The following is a 24,472-nucleotide window of genomic DNA, read 5'->3' on the forward strand; positions in this document are numbered from 1 at the left end:
AAGCTGAAGCCACACTGTTGCCACTAGGCCTGGCCAGCAGGGGAAAGGCCTTCCCAGAGGAGCGCGGACTCGAGCAGGACAGACTAACCGTAGTGGCCCAGAACTTGGAGATGAGCTGTTGAATCTGCTTTGGGTCTCGCCAAGGGGAGGCTTAGGCAGCCCACTTTGATACCACCCCCCAAAGAGACACCGTTGTCCATCCTCAGAGTGTCATCCCAGCTGCACTGGGCTGTCAGGAATAGCATTCCCAGAAGAATCAATCCGAGTTCCCTGGAAAAACAGGGGTTTTCTCGGGAGCCTGGGCCAGGGGGGCTGAGCAGTTTCTGGCCAAGACAATAAAGGGATCTAGGGGTTGAAGGAGACTCAGTGGGGATCTGGGAAAGGGGTTTGAATTGTTAATTAATATGATACAAGACAAGTAATAAGACAGGTCAGCCAAGGGTGAGCAGGAATGTTGTGATGTTAGCACCTCAGGCTGCTCAGCCTTTGGTGATGGCGCCACGTAGGGTCCAAGTCTTCAGGAGGCTTTGACTCCGACTCTCACTCTGGCAGCGAGAAGCTGTTTAAGATCAGAGTTTGGTTGTAGATAGGAAGTCCCCTCAGAGTGACAGAGATGATCCAGGGCATCCTGAAGAGGCACAGGGGCTGAGCTCTCATCCTGCTGATCTGATCCCCATGTGGACACCATGGGAACAAACCCATGAGGACCAGAGCCCAACACGGGACCAGCAGTCTTTCAAAGTCACATGGTGCAAGATCTTGAGTCCTGGTCCCTGTTTTCTGCCTGTCCCAGAAGAGATAGCAGGGTCCTAGGAAAGATGGCCCCCATGACCTCCCAAAGGGCCTCACTTCTCTTCTGAGCCTATCTTTCAGTCCCCTGATGCCGTCTCTGAATCTGAGCCTAGAGAAAGAGGTGGCTAGTTGGCTAGATCTTCTTGGGGTGTTGGCATCATGGGATCACACGCGGGTCTGAGCACCAGAGTTCTGTGCAAGGTGTGCCGGAAGGTTCATAGTCCTCGAAAGGGTGGGGGGCCATGCTTGTGCTTCTATGGCTCTTCCTAAGTGTTAATTCTTGTCAAATTAGCCCAGTCAGGGAAATCATCCAAGTTGAATATGGTTCGTCCCCAGGTGTTGACTGACAGGAACACACTTGCGATTCCAATGCAGTTCATTATAAATCCTGTTTTTACCTACAGAATAAAAACAGGATCAGTCAGCAACTCAGGTCTTGTCTAGGCCCCGTGTTCCTGCATTCTGGGCCCCTCTCATTCCCAGACAAAGCAATCAAAGCATCATTGTTGCTGAAGGAATCCCTGGGAAGTAGTCAGCTCAGGTGGGTTCCCTACATGGCATTGGGAAGTGACTTTGGAGAGGTGATGTGAGACATCCACCACTCCTTGTGACCCTCCTGACCCTCCAGCTCCTTCTGCCACCCAGGTTGCATGCGTTCCTAACTATCATGAGTCATCACCCCAAAGCCCTAGTGCAGACTATATGCTGGGACTCAGAATCAGATTTGCAGCCTGTGGTTTCTGAGATTCATGTGCTTAAAGAAAACTCAGGAGAAAACCCAGAGTGCTCCAGATAAGGACCTGTCTGACTCCCCAGCTCACCTATTATTCACTCTTACCCAGTCCAGAGCCACAGAGTTACTCTTCCCCCATCAGAGGTGGGAAAGCCAAACCTGGCTCCAAATGCTCTGCCTGTAATGATGTTTGCTTCCAAGGCATCATTGACTCCTGAGCAAATGGGCTCCCCATCATACATCCCATCTTCAGACACCCCACAAGCCTCTCTGACTACCAACCCCCTCCTGGATGTCTGTCGGGTTCTTGCTGGTTGTGAATTCCGCTGTCATGTGAGGGCCCACTCCATCCCTTCCAAGTGTTCATCCAGGCTTTCCCTGGGACCTACAAGTTTCTCCAGATAGCACCTTCCATGGGACAGAACTGATATGAAATAGCAGATCATTTCAATAAATAAGAAAGGCTACACCATAAATGAAAATGCCAAATATAAGTCTAGGTGTTCTGTGGCATTCTTAGATCACACGAGATCCTTCTGTTATCCTTTCCTTTGTGTGCAGGTGTGCTCGCTCATGTTTGCATGTGTGGGGACCAGAAGCTGGTGTTGAGTGTCTTCCTCTATAGTTCTCCACCTTTAAATGTTTTTTAGATTTATTTTATGTGTCTGAGTGTTTTGCCTGCATGTGTGCATGTGTGCAATGTGCATGCCTGATGGCTGTAAGCCACTATGTGGGCATTGGGAACTGGACCTGGGTCCTCTGTAAGAACAGTGAGTGCTCTTAACCACTAAGCCATCTCTCCAACCCTCTGCGTCATGAAGCTGAATTTCACTGATTTGGCTATACTGGCTGGCCAAGGAGCCCCTGAGATCCTCTTGTTTTCACTGCCTGTGTCCTGGGATTCCAGACATGCACTACCATGCCTGGCTTTTTGTGTGAGTGCTGAGGATCCAGACTCAGGTCTTCGTGCTTGCACAGCAAGCATTTTACCAACTGAGCCATCTCCCCAGCCCCATATACCATCCTCTTGAAACTCACGCATCATTCAAAAGCAGGACATCCCTTATACCAATAACATCTAACAGGAGCAAATAAAAGGAGCTGTTACCATGTCAACAATTTTGAGGTGTCCATAGGAAAACACGATGGCATTAGGCGGAGTGGCCACAGGCAACATGAAGGCAAGTGAAGCACTCATGGTACAGGGAATCATGACGTAGAGTGGATGGATACCGATGGACTGAGCCTGGCGAGACACACAACACGGCAACTCACGGCACAGAACACGCACAAGCCCCCCGGCCATACTTCAGAAGCATTCCCTGAGGCCTGGCTTACGTTCCAACCTTCACAACTGTGTCTGGCTAGTCCCTATGAACTTTGCACTTCTCTACATGATAACTCCTGACCACAAAAGGCTGAGCTCAGAGACTACCTCCCTTGGAGGCCTTTCCAGTTCCCCTCAATTTAGTGCATTAATTTTACGGGGGGGGAGCACTTGTTGTGAGCCAGAGGCCATACTGGACCTCTAGACTACACTGAACCTAAAAATGTCCCATGAACCATCTGCTTGCCTTGTAACCTACAAATGTTTCCATGGGATTGCTCTGTATTGGGAACCTGGTACCCACCTCTTTCATTTTACATTTTAAAATTCTACTACATCTATGAGCACAGAGTTGGCCTTCATCGTATATTTAGTGAATAAATAACATAATTTTAACAGCTATCAGAGGGACTCTTTATCATGTATATTGCCATGTATAAACACATCTACAGAAATCTCACTGTAATGATTTAACATCAAAACACAGGCAGCTGTCTCAATGGCCGTCAACAGCAGGATGGTGTGTACAAACAGTGTGTCCAAACAGTGCGTACAAACAGTGTGTACAAACAGTGTGTACAAACAGTGTGTACAAACAGCTGAATGCTCACCACTTTCACTGTGGATGTCTAGGCAGGAACATGAAAGGCCTTAATGGTGAGACTCTTCCTTTTTTGAGATTTTTTTTTTACTTTATGTAGATGAGTGTGTCTGAACTTATGTGTGTGTGTCATGTGGAGGTAGTGCCTGAGATGCCAGAAGAGGGTGTCAGATCCCCTGGGACTGGAGTTACAGATGGTTGTAAGCCTCCATGTGGGTGCTGGGAACTGAACTTAGGTCCTATAATAACAAGAATAATGAATGTTCTTAACCACTGATCTATCTTTCCAGTCCCATTGAAGATCTTATTTTCAAAAGCCCCAGCTACCTCCTTAGGTCAAAGCCTGCATTTGTCTAGCTGGGGCTGTTTGTGCTCACAGGGTTCACAGGAGATGATAAAGTCAGAGCATTTGCTGATGAGAGGAGCATCCCCATTGTGTGCCCAGCACCAAAAGACCCCCCTTCTGCCATTTCGGCTCTCTTTCCTCCCTGTCTTCATTAGCCTGCCTTCTTCCTCCTCCCCTTCTCCTCTCCAGTCCTCCTGTCTTTCCTTGTCTTCTTTTTCCTCCTCTTCCCCTACCTCTCCCTTCTCCATTTCCTTCACCCTCACCTGGGCAGCCTGCTTAAGGAAGGAGACAGTTTCCTTGCTACTTTAAACACTCCTTTCTTCCCCATGAATCAAAGGAAAAAAACGTTCAGATTTGGTTTTTGGAACTGGATGACCCAAGCTGCTTGGATGAAAACTGGCCAACTTTGTCACTGGACTCATATCTTCTGTAAGTCTGTCTCTGAGCTCGGACTAACCACATTCTTTCCTTGTTACTCTCCAGGGTGGGCTTTGATGGCTCCTTTGTTCAGGTTCTCTGTGGTTCATGTATGGTTAGGGAACTGTCAGCACACCTCTAGAACAGGTCTCAGGTCTTCTGGCTTTTCCTGAACTCACTGAGGTCAGTACAACTTTTAATGAATGACTGAGGGAATATAAAAACACGACAGCCCATTTCCCTATCGGCTTTGCTTCCTCCTCATTTCCCAGCCCACAGCTGAGCTTTCCTGTAAATACTGGATTCAACCCTATCAGCCGTTCCTCTATCACCTCCATTCTCTGCCTCAGATCCCAGCGACCCCTCTCTTCCTGGGAAGTCTTCAGGCATGCCCTCTCCTCCTCTTGGCAGAAAGACCTACCCAATCCTCCCACTCTCAAGTCCCACATCCCCTGGGCTCCTTTCTGTGGTCTTAGTCAGTGATATCTGCCCTCTTCTCATCATCCTGAAAAGTAACTCAGGTAGTTAGATTAATATAGTAGTTGTGTAGTTGTTGTTGGTGGTGGTGATGGTGTGTGTGTGTGTGTAACTGGAGATTGCGGTCCAGGACCTTGCACACACCAGACAAGTGCTTTACCACTTCAACTATATCCCTAGTTAGGCTTTTGTTTTTAGGGTTTTTGTTTTTTGGTTAATTTTTGAGACAGGGTGTCACTAAGTCACCTTGAACCTACAACCATCTTTCCTCCCTCTCCCAAACCATCTGGCTCACTGATACAATGAAGTTTGAGTGTCTCGTCCTTGGGCAGTGGTAAAGAAATTTAAAAAAAAAAAAAAAGAGAGAGAGAGAGAGAGAGAGAGAGAGAGAGAGAGAGAGAGAGAGAGAGAGAGGACAATGCAGTGAGAGAGGTCTTCAGGACCAGGGTCACTAACTGTGCACAAGACCATAGCAGAGCCAGGACCACATCTGGGTCTTCAAGGCTGGTGAGGCTTTGGATCCTAATTTTACTGCTTCGCTAGAGACTGAGGAAATGGTCCTGGGTTCACAACTTCCCATGGAATGTTCTGCCCTTCTCAGGCAGAGTTACTTACCATGGAGGCAAAGATAGGCAGGAACAGCATAGTGGTAGCCACATTACTTGTGCACTCTGTTATCGTAGCAACGAGACAGGACAAGATGAAGGTAATGGTGGCAGGTCTCACTGAACTCAAGGGCTCCATCTGCCTTGCCATCCACTCGGAGAGCCCAGAGACCTGGGAAGCACAGAATGTTATCATTTCAGGGCTCCTGGTTTACAATTCCTCAGGGTCCAGGGAGCTCAGTCCACCCCATGTCCAATTCTCCCACGTGCACATAAATAATCTGATACATCCCTATAATTTTCATCCTCCCCAACCTTTTGGTTCCTACAAGTTTGCTTGTGGCTCAGCTGGTCTATTAATTAGATTCAAACATCAGATGTTATCTGGAAGTTCCTGTTCAAATGTCCTCAGAATGCAAGCTTCTGCTGGCCTCTCCAACCTCAGTGCCTCAACCAGGTCCCTCTTTCATCTTATGTCACTTCTTCCCAAAATGCTCTTGTAGATGCACCTAAGTCTCTAGGCCTTGAAGTCTTCAAAAACAGACACTATGTCTCAATGTCCTCTATAACTTCTGTGCCTGTTCTATCACTAGGAACATACTAGGAAATTTTGATAGGTGAGAGAAAATGCCAGATGGAGAAACAAATTAGTGAGTGGAGGAATGGTGGAGAGAGAAGTAACTAGACTGGTGAATTAGATCATCTGAAACATGTATTAACTTATATAAATATATAATCTATATATCAGGCTGTAGATATCCCCAGTACTAAAGAAATGGCATGCATGTATTCACTGTGCATCAGGATTTGTCCTAGATGCTAAGCAAACCGCAATACAGACCAAGTCTATCTGTTACGCTATGTTCCTGGATGGCTGGGAAGATGGCTAGATATGTTGAGTGGATGTATACATGGATAGGAAGGAAAGAAGGAAGAATTAAGAAGAAAATAAGAAGGAGGAAGGAAAGAAGAAAGGGAGAGTGAATGAGTGGGATGGGACGGATAGAAGGGAAGGAATGGAGAGAAAGGAGGAGAAAGGGAGGGAGGAAGAGAGAGAGAGGATGGGATACATGGATGGATGATAGCAGCCCTAAGCTAGCTCAGCCCCTTCTGCTCTGGAGATAAACTGCATTTTCCCTTAAAAGCTGATCTTCTCCTATGCTGCTAAGTACTTAGCTAGAGAGAAGTTTTGAAATTCTGAAGCCATGTCAACAAGGAGTTCTGCAGGTGGAGGACCCAAAGGACATGGTGAGAACACTCAGGAAAATTCTAGAGATTTTCCTAGGATTCATCAAGGCTAGAGCGTCCTCAGCTTCTCCTGCTTCTCTGCTTCCCCCTTCAGTACACTGTTCATGGTGACAGCACAGAGTCCCATGCGTAAAGAATATGCAACTCTGTGGGGGGGTCAGATAGCCCAGGGATGGGAGGGGTGGATAGTGGCGTTGGCCACCTCTCAGTAGAGTTCAAGAGCCATCTAGAGCTGGACAGATACCTCACATCCTTTGGCCATAGCGAATCCTCCCCCTAAGAGCAGCACTACGTTCCAGGGCACTTTCTCTTGGGTGAACTTCCAATCCAGCAGTGGTGGGGGGTAGAATGGAGTTTTCATTTCTGTGAAGAAAAAGAACATACATGAACATGTGTGCATACATGCATTAGAAAGCAAGAGATGTAATCAGAAGAAATAGGCCAATAAAAATAATGGGGTACCAGTGCATACCTGCAGTTAGCTAAAATTTGCCACAATTGCTGTACCTCTTGCTGGGGAGGATTTGGTTATATTCTTGGCTGAGGACATAGTAAGTCAGAACCACCTTTTTGAAAATTTGGTCATATATTATTAAAAACTGTTAAGTATTTAAGGCCATCTCCATTCTTTTACCTTGACAGTAGCACTGCTAGGAATTTAGCCTCAAGAAACACCTTCAAAGAAAAAGTCATTTCCAGAATATTTAACTTACAATGAAAAGTTCAGGGTTGGTGAGTTGGCTTAGGGATAATAAAGATACTTCTCACCAAGCCGGAACCAACTCCCAAGAGACCTCCACACATGCACCTTGGCGCTCTCTGTCTCTCTGTCTATCTCTGTCTCTGTCTCTTTGTCTCTCTCTGTCTCTGTCTCTCTGTCTGTCTGTCTCTCTCACACACACATACATACACACATACACACATGGGGATGGGGAGTAAGTTCAAAATTTTAAAGAAAAAAGTGCCCAAATACTCCACAGCAGGATGGCTCCAGGGTCCCTCTATGTGATAAAGTGTTGAAGAAGGTCAATTTGGTAGCTATAGCATAATGGGAACATTTCCAGTGAAATTCCAAGCCAATAAAAAGCAAAACAGCAAAGGGGCAGGGTTCCAGCTGTGTGTGCTTAGATGCCAACTTTATAGTCTATATGCATATCACAAAAACAAGAAGAAAAATATTAACATCGTTATGGAGAATTTGAAACACTTTCTGTGCCTGTTATAATATATAAATAAGATTTCAAGTATTGAAATGCAAAAAGAAAATCTACATATCTTAAAGGTCTCCATTTCCCTAGGCTTTGTAATGTAACCAGTCATGTTCAGCAGGACAGAATTCTCTGCCCGCTAGACTCAGGGGCCATCCCATAGGTTCCCTATGCTCTCAGGACCCCAATCATGATGGCTGTAAAGTCATGAGAGAAGCCTTACCTTCCTCAGTCTGGCTGCTGAAGTTGAACTTGGGCTTCTGTGAAGGTACAATGAAAAGCAAGATGGCCACAAAGATGGCCACTGTGGCATCAGTGACATAACTATGTAGGGAAGCACACGTAGGAACTCAGTGACAGACAGATGACAAATTTGCCCCGACCCACAGTTCTGTGTCTAAATGCTCTTTTAGGCAGAAATGGGTTCTGTTAGGTGTGAAAACCAGAGGCCCCAAAAGCAAGGTTAGGAGTGGGTGGGAGACTGAGTCTGGCTAGAACCAACACCCCGAAAAACTTGACTACCAACTTGGGGTGATCACCCACCCCCCAGAGTCTCATTCCCTGCCTGCCCCCTATCAGCCTACGCTGCATCATAAGTGAACTTCGTCATTTCCTAACCAGGAGGTTTAGACTTCTGGATTCCCTGCAGCTCATGGACTCCTCGGCGAAGCCGAGTAACCGAGATGGAGTAGCCAGCTTCAGGCAGCCACCTCCCGGCTCGCATCTTCTGCCTTTGCCAGGATAGTCACACCCTCTGAGGGACATGTGAGAGGCACAAAAACAAAGGCATCTGCAACTTTCACCATCAAGATTGACAGAAGAAGAACGAAGCCCACGGGATGTCCCTCTAAAGCCCAGCTCCAGAACATAGGGCCCAAGGTGCACCCTCCTGTTGCTGCCTGTTACTGAGAGCAGCGGCATTTAGACAGCAGATCCTAAACTAAGGCCTTCCTCTACAACGACTTACTTGGTTTTTCCACTGACCCAGGCAATGGACAGCCAGCCAGGCATGAAGCCGGGGTCTCGGGAGAACCAGAGGATGATGAGCAGAACGAAACAGAAGAGCACATTGCATTCGGCATAGGACAAGGGCCCCAGCTTCCTGTATTCCTCCTGCAGCACCTTGTAGGCAACCTTCTCGTTGTTCTTCTTCTTCTTTAGCCCACAGCAGATGCAAGATGCTTTAAGTCTAGACCACATAAGGATGAGAGGCTAGCAGGGCAGATGGAATGACTAAGGGACAGCTGAGCTAGAGTCTGGCCTCGACAGCTCACAGCAGAATGCTGGGTCCCGAGGGGCCCAGCCCTCCCTCTGATTTTCATCTGCTTCCCCCATCCTCCCAGATCATCTCAGGGAGAGACCGTTGAAAGGTAGAGACTGAAGACCCAGAGCACAACCCCAGGAACACCTCCAAAGCTGGGGGTGAGGTGGCACAAAGGGGGTGTAGCACCACCGCAGCCAGGACAGAGGGACAGCAGTAGACGGAAAGGAGAGGTTACGAGGATGAGTGGGAGGATAGTGTTAATCGTGTTCCTCAGCAGAGCTGATGGAGCTGTTAGCAGAGGGAAGACTGACTGTGCTCCAGAGTCCCCAGGGAGAGGGCTAGGGGAAGTTCTATAGCCTGCAGGATCTCACAGCATCCTCACACGATCCCCAAGCTTTCCTCTTCCCACCACAGCCTGGAACTGCCTTCCACGGTGCTGGGATCTTGCCCTCATCATGAACAGTTCCGGAAGGTAGGAGAAAGGAGAGGGCCCTGACAGAATTGGCCAGATGGGTGTAGACCAGACAGGGTATAGGTAGAGGTGTAGGATTAAGGACTCAGCAGACCACGGTAGGCAGCAGCTATGGCTGAGACAGGAAGGAAGCCAGCCTAGGCTCTACTTTGGGATGGTCCCTTCAGGGTGTTCCATTGGCAGATGGGCCTGCCAGAGTGGCTTACACAGCCTCCCCTGGGGAGGTGCTGGCTTGAAGTAGCAGGAGGGAGGGGAATTTTTGGAGAAAGGCGATTGGACTGCATGGAGCGGGTAACTGGGGAGGTTAAGGCCCAGGTTCTTCTCAGTGGGTGTGTTCCACATATGTCCCACCTCTGTTGGTCTCAAAGCAGTAGAGTAAAGCCAAGAGCATTGTCCCTGGGGAGCTCTCCCCTCCAGAACCCTTCCAGGGCTCAGCACAAAATTCACTGCAGGGTTGGGTTGAATGAAAGCGTTTGGTGCCCACAGCCATGCTGGATGTGAACCACCTTTGAGGGCAATGTCAGTACCAGGGGTATGGCTGACCCCCAAGGACACTAGGTCATCAGGACTTAAGGCAGCAGTGAGACCCCTGTGTCTGCAGAAGCAGCTGGAACCTCCATGCCGAACTGGGGAAGGCCTCCCTCAAAGGCCCTCAAGTGTGGGGATGGCTCTGCTGTCACGGGTGGGGACCTCCCTGCCATCACTGGCCCCAGAGTCTATGCTCTTCCAAGCACGGACCTGCCACTACTTGCCATCTAGAGACTTCAGGGCTGTTCTGAGGACTCCTATATTCCAGGATAAGGGGTGGGCCTAGCATGGGACAGGCAGTGAGAAGCCTGGGCCTAGCTGGTGCTGATGAAACATTCCTGGTTCACAGACTGTGGGGCCATGCAGAGTGTTCCGTCTTCTGATGCCGGCTCCCACGGGAGTGACACTAAACCTCCTGATCCTTGTTCAGTTTAACTGGGCACATTTTCCTCTGAGCTCATTTCATCTGGTGGCCACTGACTCCTGTGGACAGCCTGGAGTTGGGTTAGGGACCACAGTGTCCTTGTACAGAAGAATGGCCTCCTTATGGTGCATCACAGTGAAGTGGGTATGCTCCAGAGCCACAGAGAGCAAGAGGATCCCTGGGTCCACCGTGCCCGCTGGGTGGGCACCAGAGGGAAGAGCTCTCAGAAGGGACACTTGTCCCATTCTCTGTTGAGGCTGGCTGTAATGCTTGAGTGGAAGCCAGCTGTAACAGGCCACGTCACTCTTGGTCCTGGGTGAAGGTCGGTCACTGCCCTTTAACTCAAGCAAGACAGGCTTTCTCCCAAGACCTTAGTACAGCAACCCATCTTCAGACGAGAATCTTAAAGCTTGATCAAGACACAAGGGACAGTAGAGGCACCTTCTTTGACTGGGAAACTTGATTCTTGTCTTCACCAGACCTGGTCCAGGAGGCCACAGATGTGTGGGGAGATCACCAGGCAGGGTGTGGCCTAAGACAGCGGACCACTGCCATTTCTGCTGAGCTGTTTGTTCTCTGCCTTATGGGTCTGGAATGGAAACTAGGCTACATGTGAGCCAGGCCTCACTTGGTGTTTGAGTTAGAGTGGCATGTCAAGGAAGCCTGGGGTAGAAGAAAGGCCTGCTTCTCTACTGCCTGCAGCCAGAAGTCCTGATATATTCATGGCAGGTGCTGTTCAGGCTTCTCATACCCCTTGAGAGCAGTAGAGGCTGTACAGAGCTAGATGGAACCATAGCTGAGTTGTCCCTAAGCTTTCGGGGCCCTGGCGTCCCTGTCAGTGGCTAGCTGGGAGACTGGTGGTGCTCTGAGAGTCTCGATGCCCAGCCAGCTCCCTCTACATACTTAACCTTCTGGTTTTAGGGAAACCCACAGCCATAGGTAGTCCTAACACCAGGAGAGCATCCCTTGGCACGACCTCTGGAGTTGACTCACTGGACTCCACTCTCAAGCCTACCACTTCCGTGCTGTACAACGTGGCATGGGTCATATAACCTCCCCAGTTGTTGTATCTGTATATTGGCAATAACTATATGAGCACTTACTACCCAGGTTGCTGAGAAGATTATTCATTCATAAATATTTAGTACTTAAAATAGTGCCTGACCTGCAGTGTGTGTGTCTCTCTCTCCTTCCTTCCTCCTCTTTCTTTCTCCTTCCTTCCTTCTTTTGTTTTGTCAGTGCTGATGATGGAATCCAGAGCCTTGTACCATGCAAGTACTCTGGGCCCTTGGGATTTTGTCTGTTTATTACATTTATCTGTGTGTGTGTGTGCGCGCATGCGTGTGTATGCATGTGTATGTGTGTATGTGTGCATGTATGTATGCATGTGTGTATGTGCACATGTATGTATGCATGTGTATGTGTGCATTGTGTATGCATGTGTATGTGTGTATGTGCGCATGTGTGTATGTGCGCATGTGTGTGCATGTGTATGTGTGTATGTGCGCATGTGTGTATGCATGTGTATGTGCGCATGTGTATGTGTGTATGTGTGCATGTGTGTATGCATGTGTATGTGCACATGTGTGTATGCATGTGTGTGTGCGCATGTGTGTATGCATGTGTATGTGTGCATTGTGTATGTATGTGTATGTGTGCATGTGTGTGCATGTGTATGTGTGTATGTGCACATGTGTGTGTATATATGCATGTGCACATGCTACAGCACAAGTATGGAGGACAGAGGACAACTTGTAGGATCAGTTCTCTCCCACCATGTGAGTATGGGGAATGGAACTCAGATCATCAGGCTTGACAGCAAGTGCCTTTATCCACTGACCCCCTGGGCCATTGCTGACCTTATGTTTTCATCTTTGAGACAAGATCTAACTATGTAGTCCAGGCTAGTCTGGAACTCACGATTCTCCTATGTCAGACTCCTGAAGGCCTGGATTACAGGCTTGACCACTACACCTGATAGTCACTTTAACTCCTTTGCTTCATGAGGCAACACAGATGTCAACCTGCAGCAGGTTCAAGGGACCCTCTGGATCAGCCCACTGGATGGATATGAGTGAACAGCAGGACTTAGTCCCGCTGGCATATTCAAAGAGCTGAGCAAAGAGGGCTGCTGTCAGTGCTTCCCTTTGGAGGTGGGGGAGTCTGGACATGGGGGGTGTTGGTTGGAGGGGAACCCTGCTCGATGCTAGTAAGTGATGATGTAATTGCTCTGAATGGTGTAGTAATTTTGTGGAAATGGTTCCTCTTTCAGAAGAAAATAGATTTTTTTCAAATGCCCTATTTCCCCAATGAAGTCACAGGTTCCTAGGCCTTTTGTCCTTCCTACCAAGTCTCCTCTGTGGAGTCAGAGATACCTACCTTTTTCTGGGTCGAAGTTCCCTGGTAGCTCCTCAACTTTCTTCCCTCCCAGGGTGACATAGTCACCTTCGTGCCACTGGTAAATTTATGTCCTTTAAAACAACAACTTAACTAGGCACAGGGGGGAGCAGAGGCAGGCAGATCTCCCGGACAGCCAGGGCTGCACAGAGAAACCCTGTGTCGGGGGTGGGGGCATAGCTCTCTGTCAGTCTCATGTCATAGTTTCCCTGCAAAGTCTGACTGCATCAGAGGTGACTCTGGGTGAACTTGACAGTGCTGGGAACAGGAAGGTAAACTTTCCAGGCTTGGCACATTGCTGAGAACACCACAGGCATGCAGTGAAGGTCTGAGCTTTAGACTAACTCGGATTGTGTAAAGAGGACTACTAGACCCATGTGGCCAAGGTAATGTGCCCAGCTGTGTTGGCTTGGCATGTGGAGACAGCCTTCTCTTTCAATTACCTTAACCTACATAGGTGGCACACCTGTTCTTGCTCCCTGGGCCAGGAGACATGTAGGAGTCAGAGGGGCCCTGGTTCACAGCCAAGGGAAGAGGTGGCCTGGAGCACAAGGACAGGTGTGAAAGCACAGGACTGTGATACACCCAGTGGTGGTTCGGAGGAACAGAAGAGGGAGAAAGCCGGGAAAGGTGCAGGCAGCCCTTGAGCTGGCTTTCAGTGCTGGGGAGGTGAGCAGGCAGAAGGTAGGAAGTGTCCGTCTGGGCTGAAGGAACAACACACGCAGAGGTCCAGCAAGCCTCCAGACCCGATGAGGATGCGAGAGCAAGCCAGCAGGTCAGGCTGGAGAAACAGCGCCTGGTGGGAGAACTTTGCAGGCTGAGGGCTTGGTACAGGGGTCTGGCACCCTCAATGCTAGCCTGAGAGCAGCCCACACTTACTTGGGTCTCATGTAAAAGCACTGGAGCCACAGCCAGGCCAGCACCAGCATCACCAGCATGTTGGGGAAGGCAAATCCAAACCAAGATGCAAAATTCATGGCGTCTTTACTGTCAGGAAACAATCTGAAAGGAGAAATGCTGGTCTGTACCTCCATGGCCGTGCTGAGCTGTAAGGAGCAGGTCAGGCAGAGGAGCCCCGAAAAATGGATGGGTCTGACCACTGGCCACGTGAGCCTGGGGTCCAGACGTCAGAGTCCATCATTGTCTGGGACCCCAGAACATGGACTCAGCAGGAGATAAGACTGAAGAATGAATGACTAGGGACACTTGTGTGGGTACAGACCTTGCTGAACGTCTCATGCAAGCACAGTCCAAGTCCCCGGAAAAGCACACCTTTGCCACTCTCGTACATGATCTGGTTGACAGCTCCGGGGAGCGCACTGATGCCTCTGAAACCTCACTCTGTGTGTTTCTGCGGGGACTTCCCTGTCGACAGCAAATCTTAAACATTCCCCAGGGTGGGAGTGGTGTTCTCCACTCCCTGCCTTCCTCCCAACCCAGGCTCTGCCTCCCTAAGCTCTCTTCTAGCCCTGATTAGCTAGAACTTGCCCCACGCAGCCCAGGCAGGCTGGTTTTTTGTTTGTTTGTTTGAGTAGAATTTAAGGGGAAGTCCTAGGCCTGTGATCACAGAAAAGACCCTGGTTATCGGTTCTCGAGTTTTTGACTTAGTCTGGCTGCTGCCCTGTCTACCACTCTCTCCTTCACACCTCAGTTCCAGTGCCAGCTGCCCTCCCAGCCCCTGTCCAGAGCTCCTGTCTACACAAAAGAGGCACCTCCTCCTTTTTGTTCCTTACCATTATAATTTGTACACACTTCAATTAACACATTTATTTGCCAGCTGCCTGAAGATCCTTGTAGCTGGCACCCCCAGCAGACCATAAAAAGCCTATGATAGAGCCCAGACTTCCTTCCCCTCCATGATCTTCCGAGCCCACCCTGCACAGGGCAGAGCCCACGCATGGGATCCTCACAGCTTATGTCCCTTTGCAGTCAAAGACGGACACTTCTGAGCTATTCTTGTAGTGCCCCTGAGGTCTCAAGGGGGACCATGGGGAAGGAGACTGCAAAGCTCCTACTCTCTGTGCCATCTGCAGACCCTGAAGATCACAGGACCCTGGCCATTATCAACCAATGTAAGTGAGCTGGGAGGGGCTCTTTTAGAGCTGTCTGCTCTCTGTGAATTCAACTCGCTGCCATTTCCTAAGATGTTAGCTCGGAGTCCAGATCACATGCCCTTTCTGAGACAGAGGCCCAGAGTCATTTTAAAGAAGTTGGATTTGTCCCATGGCAGAAAGCAGCCTTGCCTGTGAGCTCCGGATGTCAGGTCCATTCCCTGGGAAGACTCTTAGTGGGTGCAGGAATGTGGGGACACAGAGACTATATGGGTTCATCTTCCTACCCTACTAAACTGATGGCTCCAGGGCCGAGACAGGAGGAAAAGAGAGCCGAGTAAGCACCTCCAGCCTCAGAAACCCATGGTGATGTCTCCTGAAGGCACAGTCATGACTCACTCCTGCATCTGGCCCAGGAGCACCACGTTGGGTCCCGTCCCGGTCAAGGTGGCCGTACCCCCGATGCTGGCTGCATAGCACACACATAGGTTCATAGCCTTGTACATGTTCTTTGTGTCTTCATCCTCCTGCTTCTGCACACTGAGTTCTTCAAATATCACCTGGTTTCCTAGGGTGGACATAGGGCTATTAGCCAAGTCAGTTTTGAGAGCTACCCAGTCATCTGAAGCTCTTTACTCTGCTATTAATGTGAAGTCAGGTGCGCACCTGGCCAGGTGCACATGTATTCCTTAGCTCCAGCCCCCAAATCACAGTCAGGTCCCATCTGCCTTTCCACAATCCCTTCGCATGGCTTCCCTGGGTATTACCTTCATGTACTTGCCAAGCCCAGAAACTTAAGGCATGTATTTCTATTTCCTGGATCCTTCCTGTGTGCTGCTCAAGCCACTCCCTGCATCCAAGGGTGTCTCGGTCTACCTCCGACGCCTCTCCTCCTAGTGAAGTCCTCCCTCTCTAAGCTGCCATGCTGCCCAGCCTGCCTAAGGCTTCTCCTTGAACAGATGACTCGGGTGAGTGTGCCCACTGAGGTTATACCACGGAGCTCCACAAGAATCAGTGGTCAGAGTGTGCCTGTTCGCTCTCATGTTGCCAGGACCTCACCCAGGCCCTAGAAACCAGGCAGTAGCCACAGTTCCTGAGTTGCTCCCATGCAGAGTTCTGAGGAAGCAAACACTGAGACCTGTGGGAGTGTGGCCAGGGGTGACCTGCTCAAGGGGAGCCAAGAAGAGAGCCCCATTGAAAATAAGAGTGGGAAGGATGAGGAGCATTGATCAGGTGCTCAAAGATTCCTGAAGGAATTATCAAATGGATAGTCAATGCTTTTTATCATGGTACCAGTTAGGATTTCTGGGTAAATAATGCTTTTATGTGATAACCAAAACCTGCCAACTCCAAACCAGGTGTCCAAACATGCGGTGGCAGTTTGAACGGCTCTCTTCCCACCCTTGTCTTTCTTCTTCCCTTCCCTCCTTCTTCATGACAACTAATTTTCATTGTCAGCTTGACTGGGATAAGGAAAGTCAATACTAATAAGCAAACTATCTCCCTATTTCTTCCCTCGATGCGTGTTAAAGGAAAGGCACAGGGAGACTGAGAGGAGGGAGGTAGTCATAGCATCTGGTAACAATAGTAAAGGCCACGGTTGCAGTAACTAAGCCAGTGCGTACCTGGAAACTCGCCGGCCTTGTCCTTGTCAGACAGCTCCAGCGTTTCCTGGCAGGTATCCACAGCTACATTTGTGGCTACCATTTGCTCCAGCATGGCCTCCAGAATGGGCACCATCATGGCTGTGGTGGCAGTGTTGCTGATCCACATGGACAGAAAGGCCGTGACGGACATAAAGCCTAGCATCAGCCTGCAGAGGAGGGGCAGAGAAGAAGGCCAAAGTCCCTTGTGCCCTACCCACCACATCTCGGGGCACAGCTAGGAGCTGGAGCCACCCTTCCTGCCAACTCCAGACCAGGTGTTCAAACATGCCGTGGCAGTTTGAGCGGCTCTCTTCTCACCCTTGTCTTTCTTCTTCTCTTCCCTCCTTCTTCTTTATGACAGCTAATTTTCATTGTCAGCTTGACTGGGTTAAGGAAAGTCAAGAACACTTCCAAATATGATTAAGAAGGATAGACCATGAGATCATGAGGGCCCAGGCGTAATGAACAGAGTAAACCCTCGATGGATTTATAATGTGCTGGCCTCATTGGGAGGCGAAAGAAGTGGAGCCCATGACCTAGCCAGTCATGTGGTCAGAGCCCAGTCAATGGTACAGACATGAGTTTCATCATTTGGAGAAGTCCTTAAGTCCAATCAGAAAGTGGTCTGTTACTCCCATATCATTGTGTCCCTACAACACCGCAGGGCATATGGTGGATAACAGAAGAATTGGGGGTGAGGTGGATTTGGATAAAAACACATTATATGAACATATGAAGTTCCCAAATAATAAAAAAGAGGTGGGACCTAATTGGAAGAAGTATTCACTGGGGCTTGTCCTGGTGGTGTATCTTGCCAGGACCTCTGGCTCCTGGCTCCCTCTCTTGTTTCCTGTCTGTTGTAGGGGAATTTCTGCTACCACATACTTCTGCCACCATGATATTCTGCTCAGGCATAGAAGACCAGCCACAGACTTGTCACCATCCAAAGCTAAAAGCTCAAGTACATCTTTCTTCCTTTAAGTTCTTCCTTTTAGGAATTTGGTCACAGATATGCGAAAAGTAACTATAGATTCCCGATTACCCCTCTTCTCACAGACAGTGCTGATGTCTATCCTGCTGGCTGTGGAGTCAGAAGGAGGCCTCGAACTCAGCTGCGGTTCTAGTAAACTCCCATTTAGCAGGGAAGTTTGCCTTAGTAAGACCCAGGGTGTGGTAGAGCAGCCCCGCATGAAGTTAGAGTAGCTTTCCGCATAGATCTAGAAGATTCCCACTGTCTTACATAGAGCCTCTCCTCTCCTGAACCGCAAAGATTAAAGCAGAATCATTCTGTCCGACCCACAGACCACTTCCCCCTTCCCCTTGGATGTTCGACTCTGTCACAGTCCACTCTCCAGGGGCCCCTGTAGAGCCATGTGGCCAGAGAAAGAAGGTGTACTTACCGCGAGGGCTTGGTCCCCACAAAGAGCAGCATTCTCAGGGCAATTCTCTTGTGAAGTTTCCAGCGCTCCACAGCCGAGGCCACAATGAGGCTGCCCACAAACAGCATGTTGGTGTCCTTCATGTACTGGACACATACCTGGAGGGTGGCAGGGGTGCCCCGTCAGGGTAATCCCTGGTCACACACTACTTCAGTCCAAAGCTGCTACCCAAGTCACCTAGACAGCTGAGCAAGCCAGATGGTGATTTTAAAGGTAGCGCGGGGTGGTCTGTCTGCACACTTGTCCTCGAGGGATCCACCACTGAACCTCTAGGCCTTGGGAGTTCAGAGGGGCTTAGAGAAGGAGGTGGGTACAGGGGAGGACCACGAGCTGCCAGTCCTTGTTCAGCTTACTCACCTGCTTGGAGTCCAGTACCTTCAAAAGGGGAAAGAGCAAGACGGGCATGAGGGAGGTAACGGCCACTGGAATGACATCGGTGCACCAGTAGACGGCCATGAGGATGATGACGTAGGCACACCTGACAAACTGAAGAGACAGTTCTGAGGCCTGGAAGGCTCCACTCTCCATCCCAGCTTCATAGGGGGCGGAGGGGGGGCAGGATGCCTGTGTGGTGGAGGAGCCTTGGTCCCGGGCAGCGTGGCTCCCCAAGGCTCAGGACAGACAAGGCGAATCAGGCTGTCCCTAAGTCTAACCTGTCCCTGTCCCCCTCTTTTCTGCTGTGTTGTCCGAGCACCACAATAAAGCAAACAAATGTTTTCAGAGGAAGCTTGCTCCCCATAAATGGCCCAGGACACCTCTCTATCCAATGAAGTAGGGTTTCCCAGGCCTACACACTGACATTTGGGGGGGAGACAAGTCCTCAGTGTGGGGGTCTGTTCTCTAAACAGTGGGATATTTAGCATCACCTTGTCCTCCATCCGATAGACAGTGGTTGCATTCTCTATAGAGATCAAAAAGCTATCTCCATAATCTCTACACTTCCTGCTGTGGGCAGGAGAGACGGTTGAAGGACTTCAGGAACTGTCATCCCAAAGGTGCCCCAAAATGATGATTATTTTGAACTGATATAAAGTAGAAGACAATAGATTCTGGATGAGATTCTACTCTGAAGCTGTCGTCTGCTTAAAGTTGGGCTCAGCCAATAAGAAGCAGCCGTCTCCGATCCCTTCTCTGAGTCTTCATTAACTAACTCACAAGGCAGTAAGGAAGATGAAGCCTGAGCAGGGCGTGGTGGGGCATGCCTGTAATTCCAGCATCTAGAAGCTGAGGTAGAAGGGCATTTGTAAGTCTGAAGTCAGTTTGACTTACATGGGGAGCTGCAGGACGTCTGGAACTACAAAGCAAGACTAAACAATGATAACAAAAAGCCACTAGTCACATAAAAGCCAAAACCTGCCAAATCTGTCAACATACCTTAGGGACACTTGTCATATTCCATTGCCCTCCAGCTCAGGCACTATTTCATTGTCTGTTCTGTGGGACCCAATAGACTTATCCCTGGCCACTCTTTGTTTCTTTAAACTAACAGGATTACCCTAAAAATCATTTAGTACTCCCCTAAAACCTCCCACAGTCCCATGGTTCCCCTCCCCTCTAGAACAGGGTATGTGAGCTTCGGAGTTGCTATGGGCTTGTGGGGAGGGATTCATCTCCTGTGGGTAACAAATCTCTTTCCTCCTCGTTCATCAGTCCATGGTCAGAGAGTCAAGAGGGGCATTCCCTTTCTCCCTCATAGGATAGATGCTGGTTGAAAGCCACTGGGGTGAGCTCCAGGGATGGGTGGTAGTGGAGGTTCCTTCTGGGCATGGGTAATAAAAAGGTATGTTGCAGAGAAATTTTAAGTAATAATGCTGAAAGCCGGCCTGTGTTGTCATGGTAATAGCAATTCTAAACAATGTCATTCACAAGTCTCCTCCCCTCTTCCAATCCTGGTTCCTCTTTGAGCTCATTTCCCAGCCCTATCTGTAAATTACAGAGTGTGTGACACCCAGAAACTCCTTTCTTCTCTGAATTCAGACTGTAGATGCCCTGTGACTGTTTTTGCTGCCCCTCGAGGAGGATGGAACACAAGGCTGATTGCCTCGTCTCCACCCACTAGCAGGAAATCAAGGAGAGGTCTCACCCCTGAATAATCCATCAACCCACTCGGCACACCCTGATCTAGATTCTCACAGTGTCAGAGAAGCAAGCAGAGTAGGAAAAAGAAGTTGGAAAAGTTGGAGGGTGGCCATGCAGGAGAGAGAGCTCAGACAGGAAAGTGCTTCCCATGCAAGCATGGGGACCTGAACTTGATTTCTAGAACAAATCAAAACCCCAGCTGTATCACACACATGTACCAGCACACAGAATGTGGAGACAGGCCAGCCTAGCCTATATGGCCAAATCCAGGCCTCTGAGGATCCGGTCTCAAGAAGCTAAGTATATGGCAGCTGAGGAGACAAAGCCTGATGTTGATCTCTGACCTCCCAATACACAAGCACGCACATACGCGCGCGCGCGCACACACACACACACACACAAACACAAATATCTAGGGAGGAAGTAGTCTGGAAAGGCATCAGAAGCTGAGATGGAGGTAGGCACTGGGGTTTAAAAGCCAGCGCTCAGCACAGAGCTTTCGCTCACAGAGGGGTTCAGGAGGCACCCCGTGCACAGTGGAATCAGCCAGGGCTGAGGGTTCATCAGACAGCACTCACATATCAGTCACCAAGGGGCGTGTTTTTATCCCTGTGCCCTTAGGTGATTGACATCGTTATTGTCAACTAAGGCAAAGTGGTGTGGCTATGACATCATTATGTGATATAATCTGAGCCACAATTGTAGTCCAGTGTTGAATAAAACGACCTGATATTGCTCATTACACATTGCATAATAAAAATGAAGTAGGCAAAACTCCCCCCCATGTATGTGTGTGTGTAATAAAGTAGGCAAAACTCCCCCCTCCGTGTGTGTGTGTGTATGCGTGCGTGTAAGACAAGAGATCAACTGATTGGTATTTGGAGAGCTGTCTATCAAGACATTAATAATAGGGCAACCAGGATACCTTATTTTACTTGATACTTTATACTTGTGAAAATAAGAGTTTCTTACAAGTTTAACAAAATAAGTGATTAAACTTGTCACCAGTTTTTTTTTTTTTTTAATGATTATTAAAAGCAGAGGAGAACTCGGAGAAATGGTAGGAAAAGTGGATGAGAGAGGAGGCCCGGAAAGGAGCAAGGCGAAGAGAAGAAGATCCCCTGGAGAGGGGCCATGAGCCACAGGGGGCAGCGTGTTCTGGGAGTCATCATCGGTTTGGGGCGATGGTGCTCAGGCTGCCCCTGGGGTGAGGTCTGGCTGACTTTCTCTCGCTCCTGTGAGTGCTGTGTATCTCTGGGCTTTCTTGCACAATGAAGGTAACATGGTGACTGGGGGCAGGGTGCTCTTTGGTGGTGATCAAAACAGTGGTGCAGAGGGTGAAAACAGAAAGCCAGGGCCCAGGCTCTCAGTACCTAATGCAGTTTGAGGGAAGGTGCTGGGGAGACAGTTTTTGGAAGAAACTTCACTGTGATCTCCCAGTGCTCCAGTCTTCATTCCAAGGGCATATACACATACACTGTAGTTGGGAACCTCATTCCACTCTTTATATTCTCGGTGTGTGTGTGTCTCTCTCTGTCTCTCTCTTTCTCTGTCTCTCTCTGTCTCTCTCTGTGTGTCTATCTCTCTGTCTCTCTCTCTGTCTCTCTCTCTGTGTCTCTCTGTCTCTCTCTCTGTCTCTCCCCCCATGTATGTACCAGGGATAAAGTGGGGTCCTAGTTATACTTTCCTCTACCAGGAAGGTCAACCAAGCGACTATAATTATTCCAGGGAACATCACTCCCCACCAACAGAGCTAAAATCACAGCCTTCTGGCCTAGCTGCCTCCCACGGACAAGAACAGTCCCAGATCTTTGCGGATGCTCACTCACAGTGACTACCTAAGAGCCATCACTGTTGACCTGCTCTCCTTGGCCCATGTGGAGACTCTGCACAACACGTTCCCTTCCCCCATCCTAGGAACCAGAATGATCCCCTTTTACTCTCAAAGTGTCTGAATCCAATCACTTCATTGTACCACCCATCAAAGCTCCCAGACCCAGAGAGCACAGGGTCTGTCAAGTGAATAGTGCAGGCATCTGAGTGCATGCCTCTCCTCTCAAAACATCCCCTGAAGAGTCCCACTGTTTCCCAAACCTGCCTGTGGAGGGGAAGCAGGATTCGAGCAAGGTTTCCTGTCTGGCTGAGAGTGAAAGGGCTGAAAGAAGGGATGGAGGAAGGAGCAGCCAGCAGCCACAAAAGGCTTCAAAGAGCTCTGGCCTCGCCAAACTGGCTACACACAGGCTAAGAGAGTTGGGCCAGGGCTCCCGCCCCTTCTGGGCCCTGCAGCCAAGGCCATTCATTCTCTCCCTTCCTCCCAGGAGCATTAGGAAGCCAGGGCATGGGACGCAGCTTCCCTGCAACCCAGTGCCATGCCACCCAAGGCGTGAGCTCTGGGAACGTGTCCCGCCTCCTGCCACAGCCACAGCAGGCACTGGGCAGTGGAGACCAAGCCCGACCTGCGGTTCAGGCTGCAGCAGGATTTGGACTCTGAGTGGCTTCCTTGGTTTCAGAGCTGGAAAGAAATAGAAATCATGGATGGGGAAACTGAGCCTCAAAAATCAGGATCATAATGTGGCAGAGGCAGGACCACATAGGTGATGCTACTTTTGTAGGTCCTTAACTGAAGGCATCTACAGCTGGTGAATGTCTGTTCCCTAGAGAGGAGGCAGGCAGGGGAGTCCAGCCCTCTGAGTCCCTGCTGGCTCCGAGCATCATCTTTGAGCTGGGATAGTGCTGGTTGTGGATTCTTGGGGGGAAGATTCGGAATCAGAGGCTAAGCCTGTGGCGGGTTCTGTGTGGTTCAGATCTGTCCTAACTTCCAGGTCTCCGTGTTTGCTCGAAAGGTTCTTGCACCCTACAGTCGGTGCGCTCTAGGATGTGTTCACCTTCGTCCCTCAGATACTTTGCAGGGCACCTCCCATCTGGTGCCCGAAGCATCTAAGCACGCACCCCAGGGGAGCTTGTCCCCACGCGGGGGAATCCGTGCGTTCCAGCTCAGCATTCCCGGGTTCCGTGCCCGTTATTGCACTGGGCACCCGGGTTCCTCCGGGCTGCCCAGACACGCAACTGACCTTGTCAGGTACCAGAATGATGAGTGGAAGCAGCAGGATCGGGGTGAAGAACAAAATCACGAAGGACTTGAACTTGGTCACATAAGTCTTCGCCGAAGCCATCGCGCGGAAGGGAAGCAGACTGGCGGGAGAGAAGATTGAAAGGCCGCTAGAAGCTCCGCGAGCTTTAAAGGGGGCCGCGCGGTCCCACCGGACTGGGGGCGGCTACAACTCCGCCCCCCATGGCGGGCCCTCTCTGCGGTCCCGGGGCGGAGCCACCCCTCGGGGTCTGTGGGGAGCGTCTAACCCGGGACTCTGCCACCCGGTGGCGGAGAGAGGCGTCTGCAGAGTCCAGTGTTTGGCAGCAGCCCTCTATGGAGGAACTGGACCCTGGCACCTCGGGGCTCGCCGAGCCCTTTAGCGTTGCTCTGGACGCCGGCACTATGTAGAGTGTGCAGGTCATTCTGCCAGCTTAAGCATGAGGACCATTTCTGTACCCGCACCTGCTCTCTCCTGGGCTCCGAAGGGTCCCAGATGAAAAGCTCCACTGGCCTGTAGGTTTCTCAGGCTTCTCTCTCCAAAGCTCTCTCCTTCTCATCCCGATCCCGGAGGGATGTCTCTTAGAGGCAGTGGCTGAGCCCTGCGCCACCGCGGTCCCCTCACCCTCAGGATCCTCTGGCTTCCCCCTTGCGTTAGCCTTACTCTAAACACAGAACCCATTTCACTCCTCGTGCCCTCTCCCACCCAGCGCACCCTGGGCGCTCTACAGGGACCGCTAAGAAGGCGGTCACTGTCCTCGCAGTCCGAACGACTTTCGCCCTCCAGCGGATGCGCGTGCGCAGCTGGCGGACTCAGCTCTAGGAGACAGCAGCTGCTACTGACCACGCGAGGAACACCTAGCTAGTGCCATCTTATAGAGGGAGATGGGGTAAAGAAGAAGGGACATAACCCTGCCAACTTGAAAAAAGCGTTCATTCATTCTTTCTTTCTCTTTCATTCGTTCATTCATCCTGTCCTCAATAGAGTTGTGCTTACTATCTGGTGTGCTAAATCCTGTTTGGGGCACCAAGACAGGAGGATGCAAAGACGTTGGCACCTCAGTGACTTCTTCCTCTCTTCTCTTCTGCCTGTCTTTCATTCTCAGCTTCTTTGGGGAAGTCTTACCTATGCACCGTAGGCTGCTTCTTAGACGTTACACGACACATGGCTGAGCCCAGATTTCTGTACAGTAAGCTCTCAATTCCGATCCAAATGCTACTTTGTTACTGACATTGTTAGAGTGTTTAGGCCTAGAATGGCTGCCTCCTTTATAAACATGGAAGCCATCAGTATACTCTAAACCAACTATTACCATAGCATTTATTTACT

General features: G+C 49.9%; 1 protein-coding gene across 1 annotated transcript; it reads right to left on the minus strand.

Moving 5' to 3' along the window:
• Positions 1–614: 614 nt before the first annotated feature.
• Slc13a5 (solute carrier family 13 member 5) lies at positions 615–23,718 on the minus strand. Its single transcript, XM_057775327.1, has 13 exons — positions 23,608–23,718; positions 23,126–23,246; positions 18,333–18,461; positions 17,937–18,073; positions 16,516–16,703; positions 15,290–15,458; positions 13,719–13,841; positions 8,722–8,943; positions 7,978–8,078; positions 6,791–6,909; positions 5,309–5,470; positions 2,634–2,771; positions 615–1,190 (listed from the first exon to the last, which is right to left on the minus strand). The coding sequence occupies exons 1-13, from the start codon at positions 23,700–23,702 to the stop codon at positions 1,059–1,061; spliced, it is 1,836 nt and encodes a 611-aa protein (XP_057631310.1). The 5' UTR covers positions 23,703–23,718; the 3' UTR covers positions 615–1,058.
• Positions 23,719–24,472: the final 754 nt, after the last annotated feature.

Source organism: Chionomys nivalis, chromosome 7, assembly GCF_950005125.1.
Source record: "Chionomys nivalis chromosome 7, mChiNiv1.1, whole genome shotgun sequence".
NCBI classification, from domain to species: Eukaryota; Metazoa; Chordata; class Mammalia; order Rodentia; family Cricetidae; genus Chionomys; species Chionomys nivalis.

Bases quoted from the DNA above. Each gene is read 5' to 3' on its own strand.
- Slc13a5 (XM_057775327.1), bottom strand. From the start codon at position 23,702: ATGAGAAGGAGAGAGCTTTGGAGAGAGAAGCCTGAGAAACCTACAGGC. The intron at 6,910-7,977 runs GTAAGGCTTCTC...TTTTCTTCACAG, and splicing joins CAGCAGCCAGACTGAGGAAG to AAATGAAAACTCCATTCTAC. The intron at 1,191-2,633 runs GTAACAGCTCCT...TTTATTCTGTAG, and splicing joins ACCTCAAAATTGTTGACATG to GTAAAAACAGGATTTATAAT.